The 13328-nt window shown below is 49.4% G+C and overlaps 1 protein-coding gene across 1 annotated transcript in view; it reads right to left on the bottom strand.

Annotated features, from left to right (window-relative positions):
- Positions 1–10969, bottom strand: part of stard9 (StAR-related lipid transfer (START) domain containing 9) — a 418409-nt gene extending 407440 nt beyond the window's left edge. Inside the window, exon 1 of the mRNA XM_063054195.1 lies at positions 10758–10969. Within this exon, the coding sequence (XP_062910265.1) occupies positions 10758–10804 (47 nt within the window). The 5' untranslated portion in view covers positions 10805–10969. The remainder of the gene's footprint in view (positions 1–10757) is intronic.
- Between the last annotated feature and the right edge of the window lie 2359 nt (positions 10970–13328).

The following is a 13328-nucleotide window of genomic DNA, read 5'->3' on the forward strand; positions in this document are numbered from 1 at the left end:
AATGATTGTGGAAAAGTATTTCTACTTTATAGGCTGTGTATTTATCATATCATTCCTGCTTTTACTATATGTTACTGTTATTTTAGGTTTTATGTGTTATTTGGCATGATTTGGTAGGTTATTTTTGGGTCTGCGAATGCTCATAAAATTTTCCCATAAATAAATGGTAATTGCTTCTTCACTTTACGACATTTCGGCTTACGAACCGTTTCATAGGAACGCTCTACCTTCGGATGGCAGGGGAAACCTGTATATGAAAAAGTGGCCAGATGTAATTAGACCAAGTTAAAATATTACTTTAAATTCCTGTGTAGGCGAGTGGTAAAATAGCTTGGGAATGGGTTGGATAAGGGAGCAGGGTGGGAGATGAGCTGTTAACAGCATGATTGGTCTTGGTTTACGTACACTTCTTTAGTCAGCTGGTTGACTGGAGGCAATGACTTTTAAACAGCACCTCAAGAAAGTAATCTATGCTTTCAGGATCCTGTTGTAAATTGTCAGTGTTGGGGGCTCTTCCAGGTTTTTGATGAAAGGCCAGTTTTTTTTATAAGTGCCAATGACAGAATCAATACCTTGGAGCTTGGCTTTACAGCGTGTACAAATCCAAACATTAGCTGCATGCTAGAATTTTAGGTTGGGATGATCTTAGTTTCAGAGTCCAGGAAAAGGTGGAGCACTTCTTCACTTTACTTGCAGACCAACTCCACTCCAGCAGTGAGCTTATTGGTGTACTATTGTATAGAGAAGGGCTAAAAAGATTGTAGCAACAACCACTCCTTTTTTCAGCAGTTTAGTTGCCCCAAAAGTTTTATTGTTTCAACTGTTGGATGGCCTTTTCAACATTCTTCCAGGTTGAGGTAGCATCAATTTGTATAACAAGATGATATGGGAAGTAGTCAAGGACACTTGTATCCAACAGATGCTCAAAGAGCCACTCTGCTAGGTGCTCTGTCTTTGATAAGCTCTCCCCAGTAGTACAATAAGCAGAGCCATTGCCTCACAGTACCAGTGGCCTGGGGTCAATCCCAACATCTTGTGCAGTCCATGTAGAATTTCTCTATGATTACCTTGCTGGTGGTCCAGTTTTCTCCCAAATTCCAAAGACTTGCAGGTTGGTAGGGTAATTGTAAATTGTCCCTGATGAGTAGCTGAGTGGTAGAATCTGGAGAGAATTTATAGGAGCATGGGGAAAGGAGAGAGATTAATGTAAATGGGTGTTCTGTAGTCAGCATGGGTTCAAGGGGACTGGGCAACCTGCTTCCACAGAGTACGACTATGGATCTATGACTGTTTTGGTAAGGCAAGCCGAGAGGTAACTTGCAAGATAGGCTTAATAAAGGATTGCTATCCTTCCACCCACCATCTTTCCTTAAGATCAATAATTTTTGGGCCTCCCTTTCAGATGCATGTGGATCGTGCAAGTATACTGCAGGTTGAAAAGCCAGGCGAAACTTCACACTGAATGACAGTGGCCTCAGAACAGATGGATGCTGTAAAGACTGCAGTTCCCCAGGGCACTAACTACTTTGTGGGACTTTAATCGATACAAAAACAATGTTAAGTGAGTAGATCAGTGGCAGCTAGTCCAGCAGCGCTTGGCAACTGTGACAGTGTTTGATGTGGACATCCCTGCAGACCTTCACTTGCAGGTGCTTGGATTGAAAAGCTGCTCTCGTTTATAAAACTGGATGTTCCATGTTCCAAGCATTTTGACAGGAGGATAACACCTTCATTACCTAACTCATCTCCAGGAAGTTTGGATCTTTTCTAACTCCGGCACTGAATTTACTGAGGAGTGGCAGCTTGTTTCCTGGTTAACAATCTTGCCAGGGAATGTCAAGGGCCAGAGCAGAATTTCTCTCCAAGTTCATCCCATAGCTCTGGGGTTAGAATTTAATCCCACTGATCACAAAGAGTTCACTGCACAGAGCGGTCTTTAAACAAACACAAATTCCAACGGAGGTTATCAGGGGTGGTGAAGAGGGTTGGTGATGGCAGTAAAGAAATTGCCAGGTCCCAAAACCAGCTCAGTCTTAAAGACATGACCCATCCATAAAGACTGCAATCCTCAGTCCTGTTTCCTTCTCAAATCCACTCCCCCACTTGCTGTCCTTGCTCTTTGAGTTGGCCCCTCCAACACATCATGTTACTCAAAGCACCAATGTCAATACTAAACCATCCAACTCACTGGGCAAGGTTCAATTTTCTTATGGCTCAGGTTGGCCATGAAAGTCCTAACATTCCAGCTTCCAAAGTCCATTTTGGCAAATGAGTGCCTGCATACAATTTCTTTTAACATGGGATACCATACACACCCACCAACATATAGACTTGACAGAGAAAGATTTTGGCACAAAGGCAAAGAAATCTAAGACAATCAGAAACCTAATACAGAGACCTGCAACAGATACACATATCCAGACATGCACATCTCCTCGTGCACTGGGAATCCAGCATTTTCCAACTTGGAAATCATAGTACCAGTGATAATGATGAACTGCTCGAACTTCCAGACCCATCACACAAACACACACAAAATGCTGGAGGAGCTCACCAGGCCAAGTAGCATCTATGGGAAAAAGAGTACAAAAACCCTTTGGCTCCAAGGGTTGTAGGTGGAGGGCAGTTAAGAAGTTCAAAAAAATCTCCCTTTGACCCCACTCCACTTTGGATGAAAGGAGACCTTGGGTGACTTAAAATGAAACCCAAAAGAGTACAGCACAAGGTTATTAGTTTTCTGTGATGCACATTTAAGGCAAGTGCTCCCAGACAAGGGAAGGATTTCAGTAATACAAATGCAGGCTACATCACTGGTGAGTTGTTTATACACACAAAGGTCTAGCACCCAAACAATATAAGTACAGCTTGGCATTTGCAACTGTTTTGCACCTGTAACAGTGACACGTACACTATGGCTACGTCCACGCTACGCCGGATAATTTTGAAAACGCCGGTTTCGAGTAAAAACGACAGGCATCCACACTAAGCGTTTTTCAAAATATCTCCGTCCACATTAGGGCGAATCTCCTCCTACTGGGCATGCGCAGGACACACACAGAAAACAAGTGAAGAGGAAACGATATACTTCGTGCACGTTTGTCCAGTTACAGAGTAGAAAAACTTTAAAGGAATTACTCTTGGCTCTTGCACAGGAGGACTTAAAACTTAAAAAAACAAATACTGGAGCGTATGGAGGCAACCGACAGGGAGTTCACGGACAGTATGACCCAGCTGACAACGAACATTGAAAAACTAACTGTTACATTAATAAAGCACCTTGTTAAATGTATAAAACGTCTGCATCAACGTTATCTTGCATTTCCATACATTAGGCTGTTACACATCTATTGTCAGAGAAGTACTTGCATAAATAGGTAAACCACCTTCATACAAGCAAGGACAGAAAACAGGGCGAAGTGAGTATACTTATTTATTCAGTAAGCTATGGGTCAACTGGCTTCAGTCTCGTCCGTCTGTTCTGAAATTGTTAGGTGGTGGCGTTCAAGAAAACAACGAACATCTGTTCCAGCACGTCATGACAGCGTTTGTAAATAGTCAAAAAAACTCACTTTACAATTTAACTCTCACGCCGTTCACACCGACTGCGCGTTATAACAGCTTGCGCAGTACCAAGCAGAAGCAGAAAAAAGCATTGTTGTTGTGGTGTTGTCATGACAGCGTTTTAAAATCTCTCCGGTTACCCCGTACACACTATGCCGGATATTAAGCGTTTTCAGATTTATTCACTCTGGAGAGTGTTTTCGAAAATCTCCGTTTTCAGGGTCAAAACACCGGCTCAGTGTGGACGGGAGGGCAAAATGAAGAGAAAAAGCTTTGTTTTCAAAATTATCCGGCGCAGTGTGGACTATGTCCTGAGCAACAAGCCCAACACCTGCCAAAAGACAGAAGAGCTCAATGCACGCCTAATTTAGGTTAAATTGTCATAATGACAAAGCTGTGCCCTGAGGCACACACTGAAGTCAACATAATTAGCCAGCTGAGAGAATAGTTATACTTCTTCAACGTTTCTACATTAAAACATTTCTACATTAAACACACATTTCTACATTAAAAAGATCCTTAACAACTGTCAATTCTAATTGCACCTTTAACATAGTAAATCGCCTTAAGGAACTTTACAAATATTGAAATCAGGCCAAAAGGAAAAGCTGGTTAGACCAGTGACCAAAACTGGCTGAACATAATAGAGTAGGGACTTGCAGATACACATATCCTCATGCATTGGGAATCCAGCATTTCCAATTTAGAAATCAGAGTAGTACTGGTGATAATGATGAACTGCTCGAACTCCCAGACCCATCAGATGATCAGTTTTGCTCCAAGGGTTATGGGTGAAGGGCAGGAGAGAAATTCAAAAAATCCTCCTTTGACTCTGTTCCACTTTGGATGAAAGGAGACCTCGGGTGACTTAAAATGAAACCCACAAGGTTACTAATCAGTTTTCTGTGACGCACATTTAATGCAAGTACTTTTGGGTAGGCTCTGGACAGTGGAAGACACAGCTCTCAATAGCGGCCACAAAACAGAACAGTTTGTTTTTAGGTTTATATGGTAAGATTACACAGAAGCAGGTTTGGAGGTACTGGAGTACCAGTGACCAAGTGAGGCCAGCAAACACAGGGATGATGTCCAAGTTGATTTGGTATGAACTTTATACAAACTCAAGACCAAGCTAACAAGGAAAGATTTTGAATTGTCATGTCCAAAAATAATGAAACTACTGACTTTAGTACTATCGCCATTTGAGAGTTCAAAGTTGCAGAATATTAATGTTAGGGCTGAATTTCTTTTTAATTTACAAATACATTTTATGTCACCAGTTTATTTAAGAAAATGACTGCCCACCAGTTGCACTGCAAGTAGAACCAGTATCTCACCGCACTAGACAGCCAGATTCAACACTGACCTGTGCTATTTGACTACGTGGGTTTCTTCAGCTTCCACCAACATCACAAAAATTCTTGATCTTAAAAGATTGATATTGCTAAATTACATAAAGCATTTTAGTAGACAAGAGATAGAATAGTTATTTTGCGCTCAGTTAAAATAAAAGCACTTCACAGCTGGAACAAGTACTCATTTAAAATGCCATCCTTAAAGCATAGGTTTTCAGGTAAGAACATCTATCTGCAGAAATCCTCAGATGTATTAGCTACTGACCTACAGTTTGACCAGAGAACTGAACAATGACTGATTAGAACTTTACACTGAAAAATCTAGAAGTAATACACAAAGCATAAATGCAGCAAGTTGCCAAATGTAGCTGCAATATATTTTTTTTTCAGAACTCACATGTGCAACATCATATAATTAGAAACATCTAACCAAGTTTTAAACTGCATCATGAACGGTCCCAAGCCAGCTATGAAAGAGGAGGGGTGGGCATCAGCCTAGCAACCCTGTCCATAAAAGCCCAGTGCTACAGAAACACAAAGACCTCATCCTTGGAAGAGGAAGGAGCTTCGACAGGCTACACTTTCAAACATTGGCTCAGGACAGAGGATACTTGTGAGCTGCTATTGGCAGCCTTTGCCCCAATAGTAGTGGTGAACATAAGAACAAAGTTTTTATTGAAGCAAATTTAAACTATAGTCATTCAATTCCTAACAGTTATTACTTTGTCTATGGCTGAGGGAAAGTGTGTAACATACATGCTGACACATTGAAGTATTTCCTCCAACAATAGTTTACTGCAATACAACATGTGGAACACTGTCAATGTTTAGTCAATAGGCCAATAAATTATAGCTTTAGCCACCTTTGCCAGAAATTCATCTTCTCCTCTGCATTGTTTGGACAGATGCAGGCCATAGTTTTAAGATTTAATCACTCCTAATTATTGTCCTGCTTATTTTTTTAAAGCGTGCACTGTTCGATGGAAAAGCGGCTAAATTACATTACTTCTCTATTTAGCACATCAGGAGATATTAATTAGGGCAGATATTGTATCACTTAATCACTTCAAAAGCACAACATTAATTAGATGTTCATTGTTTACCTTCAAGCTTATTATATAAACAAGCAATTGGGAAGTAACCATGCTGCAGGCAATATGAAATGGCTGTCCCCAGTTAAATGCATTTGGAATTGTTTTCTGCACTGAATTATAAATCCAGCCAACTCCCATGAGCTAACCGCTGCAATAGTACAGACCAGATATGTAGATACAACCAAATTTGGAAATACAATTTTAAGTGAAAAAAAAGTTATTGCAAACAATTTCTGATCTTGACCTCCATTCCATTCCCACCCAAAACAAAACTATACAGTGAAGGTGGGGGGGGGGGGGGATCTTAAAAAATGTTCTTGGAACACAAAATCAGATGACAAAAATTGGATTAAAGATCTGCAGAGAGACAAGACTCTTGTAAATAAGACATGGGGTGAATTGTGTACCAGTCTGAAAGGAAGACAAATCAGTCACCAGAATCCCTGCTGTGCAACAGTGTGGAATACATCTTCATTCTGAGGTGTCGTCATCAAGTTGTGTCCCCCACTGCACTATCACAGACACCCTTCCAACCTCATCAACAAAACACACTCACAGCCTCATTTTATTCAGTAAACTGCTCACAAATTCACCACCATTCTCAATTCTGTACCAAATATTTTTGACCTCATCTACTCTCACCCTCCCCTTCAAACCCCTAACACATTCTCCCCTCCCCATCTCTCACTGAGCCACCAGTCCGCACTCCTCACACCCGTCCCTACTCTGTCCTCCTCCCTCCAACCGCACCCGTCCCCACTCTGTCCCCCTCCCTCCAACCGCACCCATCCCCACTGTCCCCCTCCCTCCAACCGCACCCATCACCACTCCATCCCCCTCCCTCCAACCGCACCCATCACCACTCCATCCCCCTCCCTCCAACCGCACCCATCACCACTCCATCCCCCTCCCTCCAACCGCACCCATCCCCCTCCCTCCAACCGCACCCATCCCCACTCCGTCCCACTCCCTCCAACCGCACCCATCACCACTCCGTCCAACCGCACCCGTCCCCACTCCCTCCAACCGCACCCGTCCCCACTCCCTCCAAGCGCACCCATCACCACTCCCTCCCCCTCCCTCCAACCGCACCTGTCCCCTCTCCATCCCACTCCCTCCAACCGCACCCATCCCCACTCCGTCCCCCTCCCTCCAAACGTACCCATCCCCACTCCGTCCCACTCCCTCCAACCGCACCCGTCCCCACTCCCTCCAACCGCACCCGTCCCCACTCCCTCCAACCGCACCCGTCCCCACTCCCTCCAACCGCACCCATCCCCACTCCGTCCCACTCCCTCCAACCGCACCCATCCCCACTCCCTCCAACCGCACCCGTCCCCACTCCCTCCAACCGCACCCGTCCCCACTCCCTCCAACCGCACCCGTCCCCACTCCCTCCAACCGCACCCATCCCCACTCCCTCCAACCGCACCCATCCCCCTCCCTCCAACCGCACCCATCACCACTCCATCCCCCTCCCTCCAACCGCACCCATCCCCACTCCGTCCCACTCCCTCCAACCGCACCCGTCCCCACTCCCTCCAACCGCACCCGTCCCCACTCCCTCCAACCGCACCCATCCCCACTCCCTCCAACCGCACCCATCCCCCTCCCTCCAACCGCACCCATCACCACTCCATCCCCCTCCCTCCAACCGCACCCATCCCCACTCCGTCCCACTCCCTCCAACCGCACCCGTCCCCACTCCCTCCAACCGCACCCGTCCCCACTCCCTCCAAGCGCACCCATCACCACTCCCTCCCCCTCCCTCCAACCGCACCTGTCCCCTCTCCATCCCACTCCCTCCAACCGCACCCATCCCCACTCCGTCCCCCTCCCTCCAAACGTACCCATCCCCACTCCGTCCCACTCCCTCCAACCGCACCCGTCCCCCTCCCTCCAAACGTACCCATCCCCACTCCGTCCCACTCCCTCCAACCGCACCCGTCCCCACTCCGTCCCACTCCCTCCAACCGCACCCGTCCCCCTCCCTCCAACCGCACCCGTCCCCCTCCCTCCAACCGCACCCATCACCACTCCGTCCCCCTTCCTCCAACTATTCCACTAACCCTTGATCATAGAAACATAGAAAACCTACAGTACAATACAGGCCCTTTGGCCCACAATGCTGTGCCGAACATGTCCTTACAGCTTAAAGCTTGCATGAAAACAATTCACCACTGCCTTTCCACCATCTTGATTCTGCCTCCCCATCCATCTCTACCTTATCCCTCCTATCCCCTTCCATTATCCTCCTCTCCTCCATCCACTCTTCCCACTTTCACCAATCTCTTTGCCCCCATTGCTTCATTACCTTATCCCTTTCTCCTCCCTTGTCCCCACCCCCTCATCCACTCCCTTCTCATCTCCCCACACACCCTCCCCCTCCTTACAACTCACTTTCACCCCTCCCAACACCTCCCTTATCTCCTCACACCACCTTAACCCATCCTTCACTTCCCCACTCCACCACACCTCATCCTTCCCTTCCCCACTCTATTCCACCCCACCTCACCCAACCCCTCCCTTCCCCACTCCATTCCACCCCACCCCTCCCCTCCCCACTCCATTCCACCCCACCCCTCCCCTCCCCACTCCATTCCATTCCACCCCACCCAACCCCTCCCCACTCCATTCCACCCCACCTCACCTCTCCCCTCCCCACTCCATTCCACCCCACCTCACCTCTCCCCTCCCCACTCCATTCCACCCCACCTCACCCAACCCCTCCCTTCCCCACTCCATTCCACCCCACCCCTCCCCTCCCCACTCCATTCCACCCCACCCAAACCCTCCCTTCCCCATTCCATTCCACCCCACCCAACCCCTCCCCACTCCATTCCACCCCACCTCACCTCTCCCCTCCCCACTCCATTCCACCCCACCTCACCTCTCCCCTCCCCACTCCATTCCACCCCACCTCACCCAACCCCTCCCTTCCCCTCCCCACTCCATTCCACCCCACCTCACCCAACCCCTCCCTTCCCTTCCCCACTCCATTCCACCCCACCTCACCCCTCCCCTCCCTTCCCCACTCCATTCCACCCCACCCAACCCCTCCTTTCCCTTCCCCACTCCATTCCACCCCACCTCACCCCTCCCCTCCCTTCCCCACTCCATTCCACCCCACCTCACCCCTCCCCTCCCTTCCCCACTCCATTCCACCCCACCTCACCCAACCCCTCACTTCTCTTCCCTTCCCCAATGCATCCACCCCATAGCTTCCTCCCTTCATTCCTCCACTTCACCTTCATTTTCCCACCCCAGCCCTGCAATCATCTCCCCACACCCAACTCTCCTTCACTTCCTTACAACTCCACTTCAACCCCTCCCCAACTCACTTTTACCCCTCCTCTCACACCCACCCCTTCATCCCTCCTCACTCCACCCTTCACTTCCATACTGCACCCCACCTCACACCAACTCTCACTGCAGCCTGCCCCTCACCCCTAACACCTCCCTTCCCTCCCCCACTCCACCTCCCTCTCAACCCTCCCCTCCCTTCCCCACTCACCCTCCTTCCCCACTCCACCTCCCTCTCAACCCTCCCCCACTCACCCCTCCCTTCCCCACTCACCCCTCCCTTCCCCACTCACCCCTCCCTTCCCCACTCCACCTCCCTCTCAACCCTCCCCTCTCACCCCTCCCCTCTCACCCCTCCCCCTCCCTTCCCTTCCCCACTCACCCCTCCCTTCCCCTCCCCTCTCACCCCTCCCCCTCCCCTCCCTTCCTCACTCACCCCTCCCTTCCCCACTCCACCTCCCTCTCAACCCTCCCCCACTCACCCCTCCCTTCCCTCCCTTCCCCACTCCACCTCCCTCTCAACCCTTCCCTCCCTTCCCCACTCACCCCTCCCTTCCCCTCTCAACCCTCCCCTCCCTTCCCCACTCACCCCTCCCTTCCCCACTCTGCTCTGCCTTCCCTTCCCCACTCATCCCTCATCTCTCACCCCTCCCTTTACCCTCCCCTCTCCACCTCCCTCTCACCCCTCCCTTCCCCACCTCCCTCTCACCCCTCCCTTCCCCACCTCCCTCTCACCCCTCCCTTCCCCACCTCCCTCTCACCCCTCCCTTCCCCTCCTCACTCCACCCTCTCCTCCCTTCCCCACTCACTCCTCCCCTCCCCACACCCCTCCCCTCCCTTCCCCACTCACCCCCCCTCCCCTCCCCACTCACCCCTCCCTCCCCTCCCCACTCACCCCTCCCCTCCCCTCCCCACTCACCCCTCCCCTCCCCTCCCCACTCACCCCTCCCCACTCACCCCTCCCCTCCCCTCCCCACTCACCCCTCCCCACTCACCCCTCCCCTCCCCTCCCCACTCACCCCTCCCCTTCCCCACTCACCCCTCCCTTCCCCACTCACCCCTCCCCTCCCCTCCCCACTCACCCCTCCCCTCCCCTCCCCACTCACCCCTCCCCTCCCCTCCCCACTCACCCCTCCCCTCCCCACTCCACCCTCCCCTCCCTTCCCCACTCCACCCTCCCCTCCCTTCCCCACTCCACCCTCCCTTCCCCACTCCACCTCCCTTCCCCACTCCACCCTCCCCTCCCCACTCCACCTCTCACCCCTCCCTTCCCCACTCCACCCTCCCCTCCCTTCCCCACTCCACCCTCCCCTCCCTTCCCCACTCCACCCTCCCCTCCCTTCCCCACTCAACCCTCCCCTCCCCCCTCTCACCCCTCCCCACCTCCCTCTCACCCCTCTCCTGTCCACCCTCCCATCCCTTCCCCACTCCATAGCCCCCTCACCTCTTGCTCAGCGGTCGGACTCTCACTGCCACTTTCACATTCGCCATGGTTGAGTAACAGGAAGATATTTTAATCCGCGGATTTTACTGACATCCTCCAAAAGCGCAACCGGCAATGCCGCCGAGCAGAGACCGACAACCGTGCGGGGTCCGCTCATCAGACCGCCGGCCCCATCCCACCGGCCGTTCCCTCTACTCGGTCCGCATCGCGTCGAGGCGGGGCACGAGGTGTCAGTCAGAGCGCGGACACGGCGAGGGGCGGGGCGGGGCTGGGGGATGTCAATCAGCTCCGTCCAGTGCTGCCTGTCAATCACGGGGAACTCAGCGCCTGACGGCAGCAATTCTGTTTCCCCTCTCAGCCATGCAGTTCTGATCCCCTGCTTGTGGTGGGAATGGAACTGCACCTGAAGTATGTGTGTAGTTCGTATGTTGCAATACCAGCATGCAATTGAAACTGTGTGATGGAAAACCCAGAGAGACCGTAAGACATACAGCAGAAGGAGAATGTACATAAACTGTAAATAAAGTATATATCAAAATACATATATGTCATCCTATATAACCCTGAGATTCATTTTCTTGCAAGCATTCACAGTAAGTACAAGAAACACACCAAAATCAATGATAGACCGCACCGAAGAAGGACAAACAATGTGCAGAAAACTACCAACTATGCAGATACAAAAAGAAATAATAATTATAAATAAATAAGCAATAAATAGCAAGAACAAGAGATGAAGAATCCTTGAAAGCAAGTCCATGGGTTGTGAAAGCAGTTCAGCGACAGGATAAGTGAAGTTTAAGAGCCTGATGGTTGAGGGGTAATAACTGCTCCTGAACCTTGTGGTGTGGGACATGAGGCTGCTGTATCTCCTCCCTGCTGCTTGAAGGGTAATAACTGTTGATGAACCTGGCGGTGTAGGTCCTGAGGCTCTTGCACCTTCCTCCTGGTGGTAGCAGTGAGAAGAGAGCATGGCCTGAGGGGTGGTGGTCCTTGATGATGGATGCTGCCTTCCTGCGACAACGCTCCTTGTAAATGTGCTCAATGGTGGGGAGGGCTTCTAGTCTGCTCTACCATTCCATCTTGGCTGATTTATTACTTTCAATGCCATTCTTCTGCCTTCTCCCAGTAACTATTGACATCTTTCACTAATCAAGAAGCTATCAAACTCTGCTTTAAATATACCCGATGACTTAGCCTCTAAAGCTGTCTGTGGCAATGAATTCCACAGGTTCACCACCCTCTGGCTAAATAAGTTCCTCCTCATCTCTTTTCTAAAGGAATGCCCTCGTATTCTGAGGCTGTGCCCTCTGGTCCAAGACTCCTCCACTGTAGGGAATTATCCTCTCTAAGTCCAACTTATCTAAGCCTTTCAATATTTAATAGGTTTCAGTGAGATTCTCCCCTCATTCTTCCAAACTACAGTGAGTACAGGCCCAGTACAATCAAACATTCCTCCTACATTAACCCTTTCATCCCTGGGATCATTCTCATGAACTGCCCCTGGATGCTCTCCAATGCCAGCACATCCTTTGTTAGATAAGGGCCCCAAAACTGCTCACAATACTCCAAGTGTGGTCTGACCAATGCCTTACAAAGCCTCAATATTACATCTTTGCTTTTATATTCTAGTACTCTTGAAAAGAATGCTAACATTGTATTTGCCTTCCTTACTACCGACACAAGCTGCAAGTTAATCTTCAGGGAATCCTGCACAAGGACTCCCAAGTCCCTTGAATCTACTGCCTATTTAGAAAACTGTCTACCCCTTTAGTCAATCAAAGTGCATGACCTTTCACTTCCCTACACTATATTCCATCTGCCACTTCTTTGCCCATTCTCCTAATCTGTCAAAGTCTTTCTGCAGATTCCCTGCTTCCTCAACATTGGAATAGAGAACAGTTCAGCAGGAGAATAGGACCTTTGGTCCACAATGTTCTGCAGAACCAACTTAGTTGTAATTTAGCCCTGATAAGTGAGAGGTATGTATTTTGGAAACACTAATAAAGATAGAATATACCGTACACAGTGAATGATAGGCCATTCGGAATACTGAAGAGCAGAGGGACACTAGCATGCAATTCAAGGAATTCTGAGATGGTGGTGCATGGTGAAGAAAGTGTAGAGATGCCAGCCTTTATTAGCCAGGCCACAGAATAGAAGAGAAGGGAGATACAACTTTATAATGCACTGGTTAGGTTTCAGCAAGAATATTGTGTGTTGTTCTGCTTGCCCCAGTAAAGGAAGGATTTAATGGCACCCGAGAGGGTGCAGCAGGGATTAATCGGGATGTTGCCGGGAATGGAGTATCACAGTTACGAGGAAAGATTGGAGAGACTGGATGTGTTTTTTTTTGGAGCAGAGTCGACTGTACCTCTTCCTAGAGATGCTGCCTGACCTGCTGCATTCACCAGCAACTTTGATGTGTGTTGCTTAAACTATGCTGTGTTATTTTACACAAACAACAGGAATACTGCAGATGCTGGAAATTCAGGCAACACACATCAAAGTTGCTGGTGAACACAGCAGGCCAGACAGCATCTCTAGAAAGAGGTACAGTCGACGTTTCAG

The sequence above is a fragment of the Mobula hypostoma genome, chromosome 1, assembly GCF_963921235.1.
Source record: "Mobula hypostoma chromosome 1, sMobHyp1.1, whole genome shotgun sequence".
Taxonomy (NCBI): Eukaryota; Metazoa; Chordata; class Chondrichthyes; order Myliobatiformes; family Myliobatidae; genus Mobula; species Mobula hypostoma.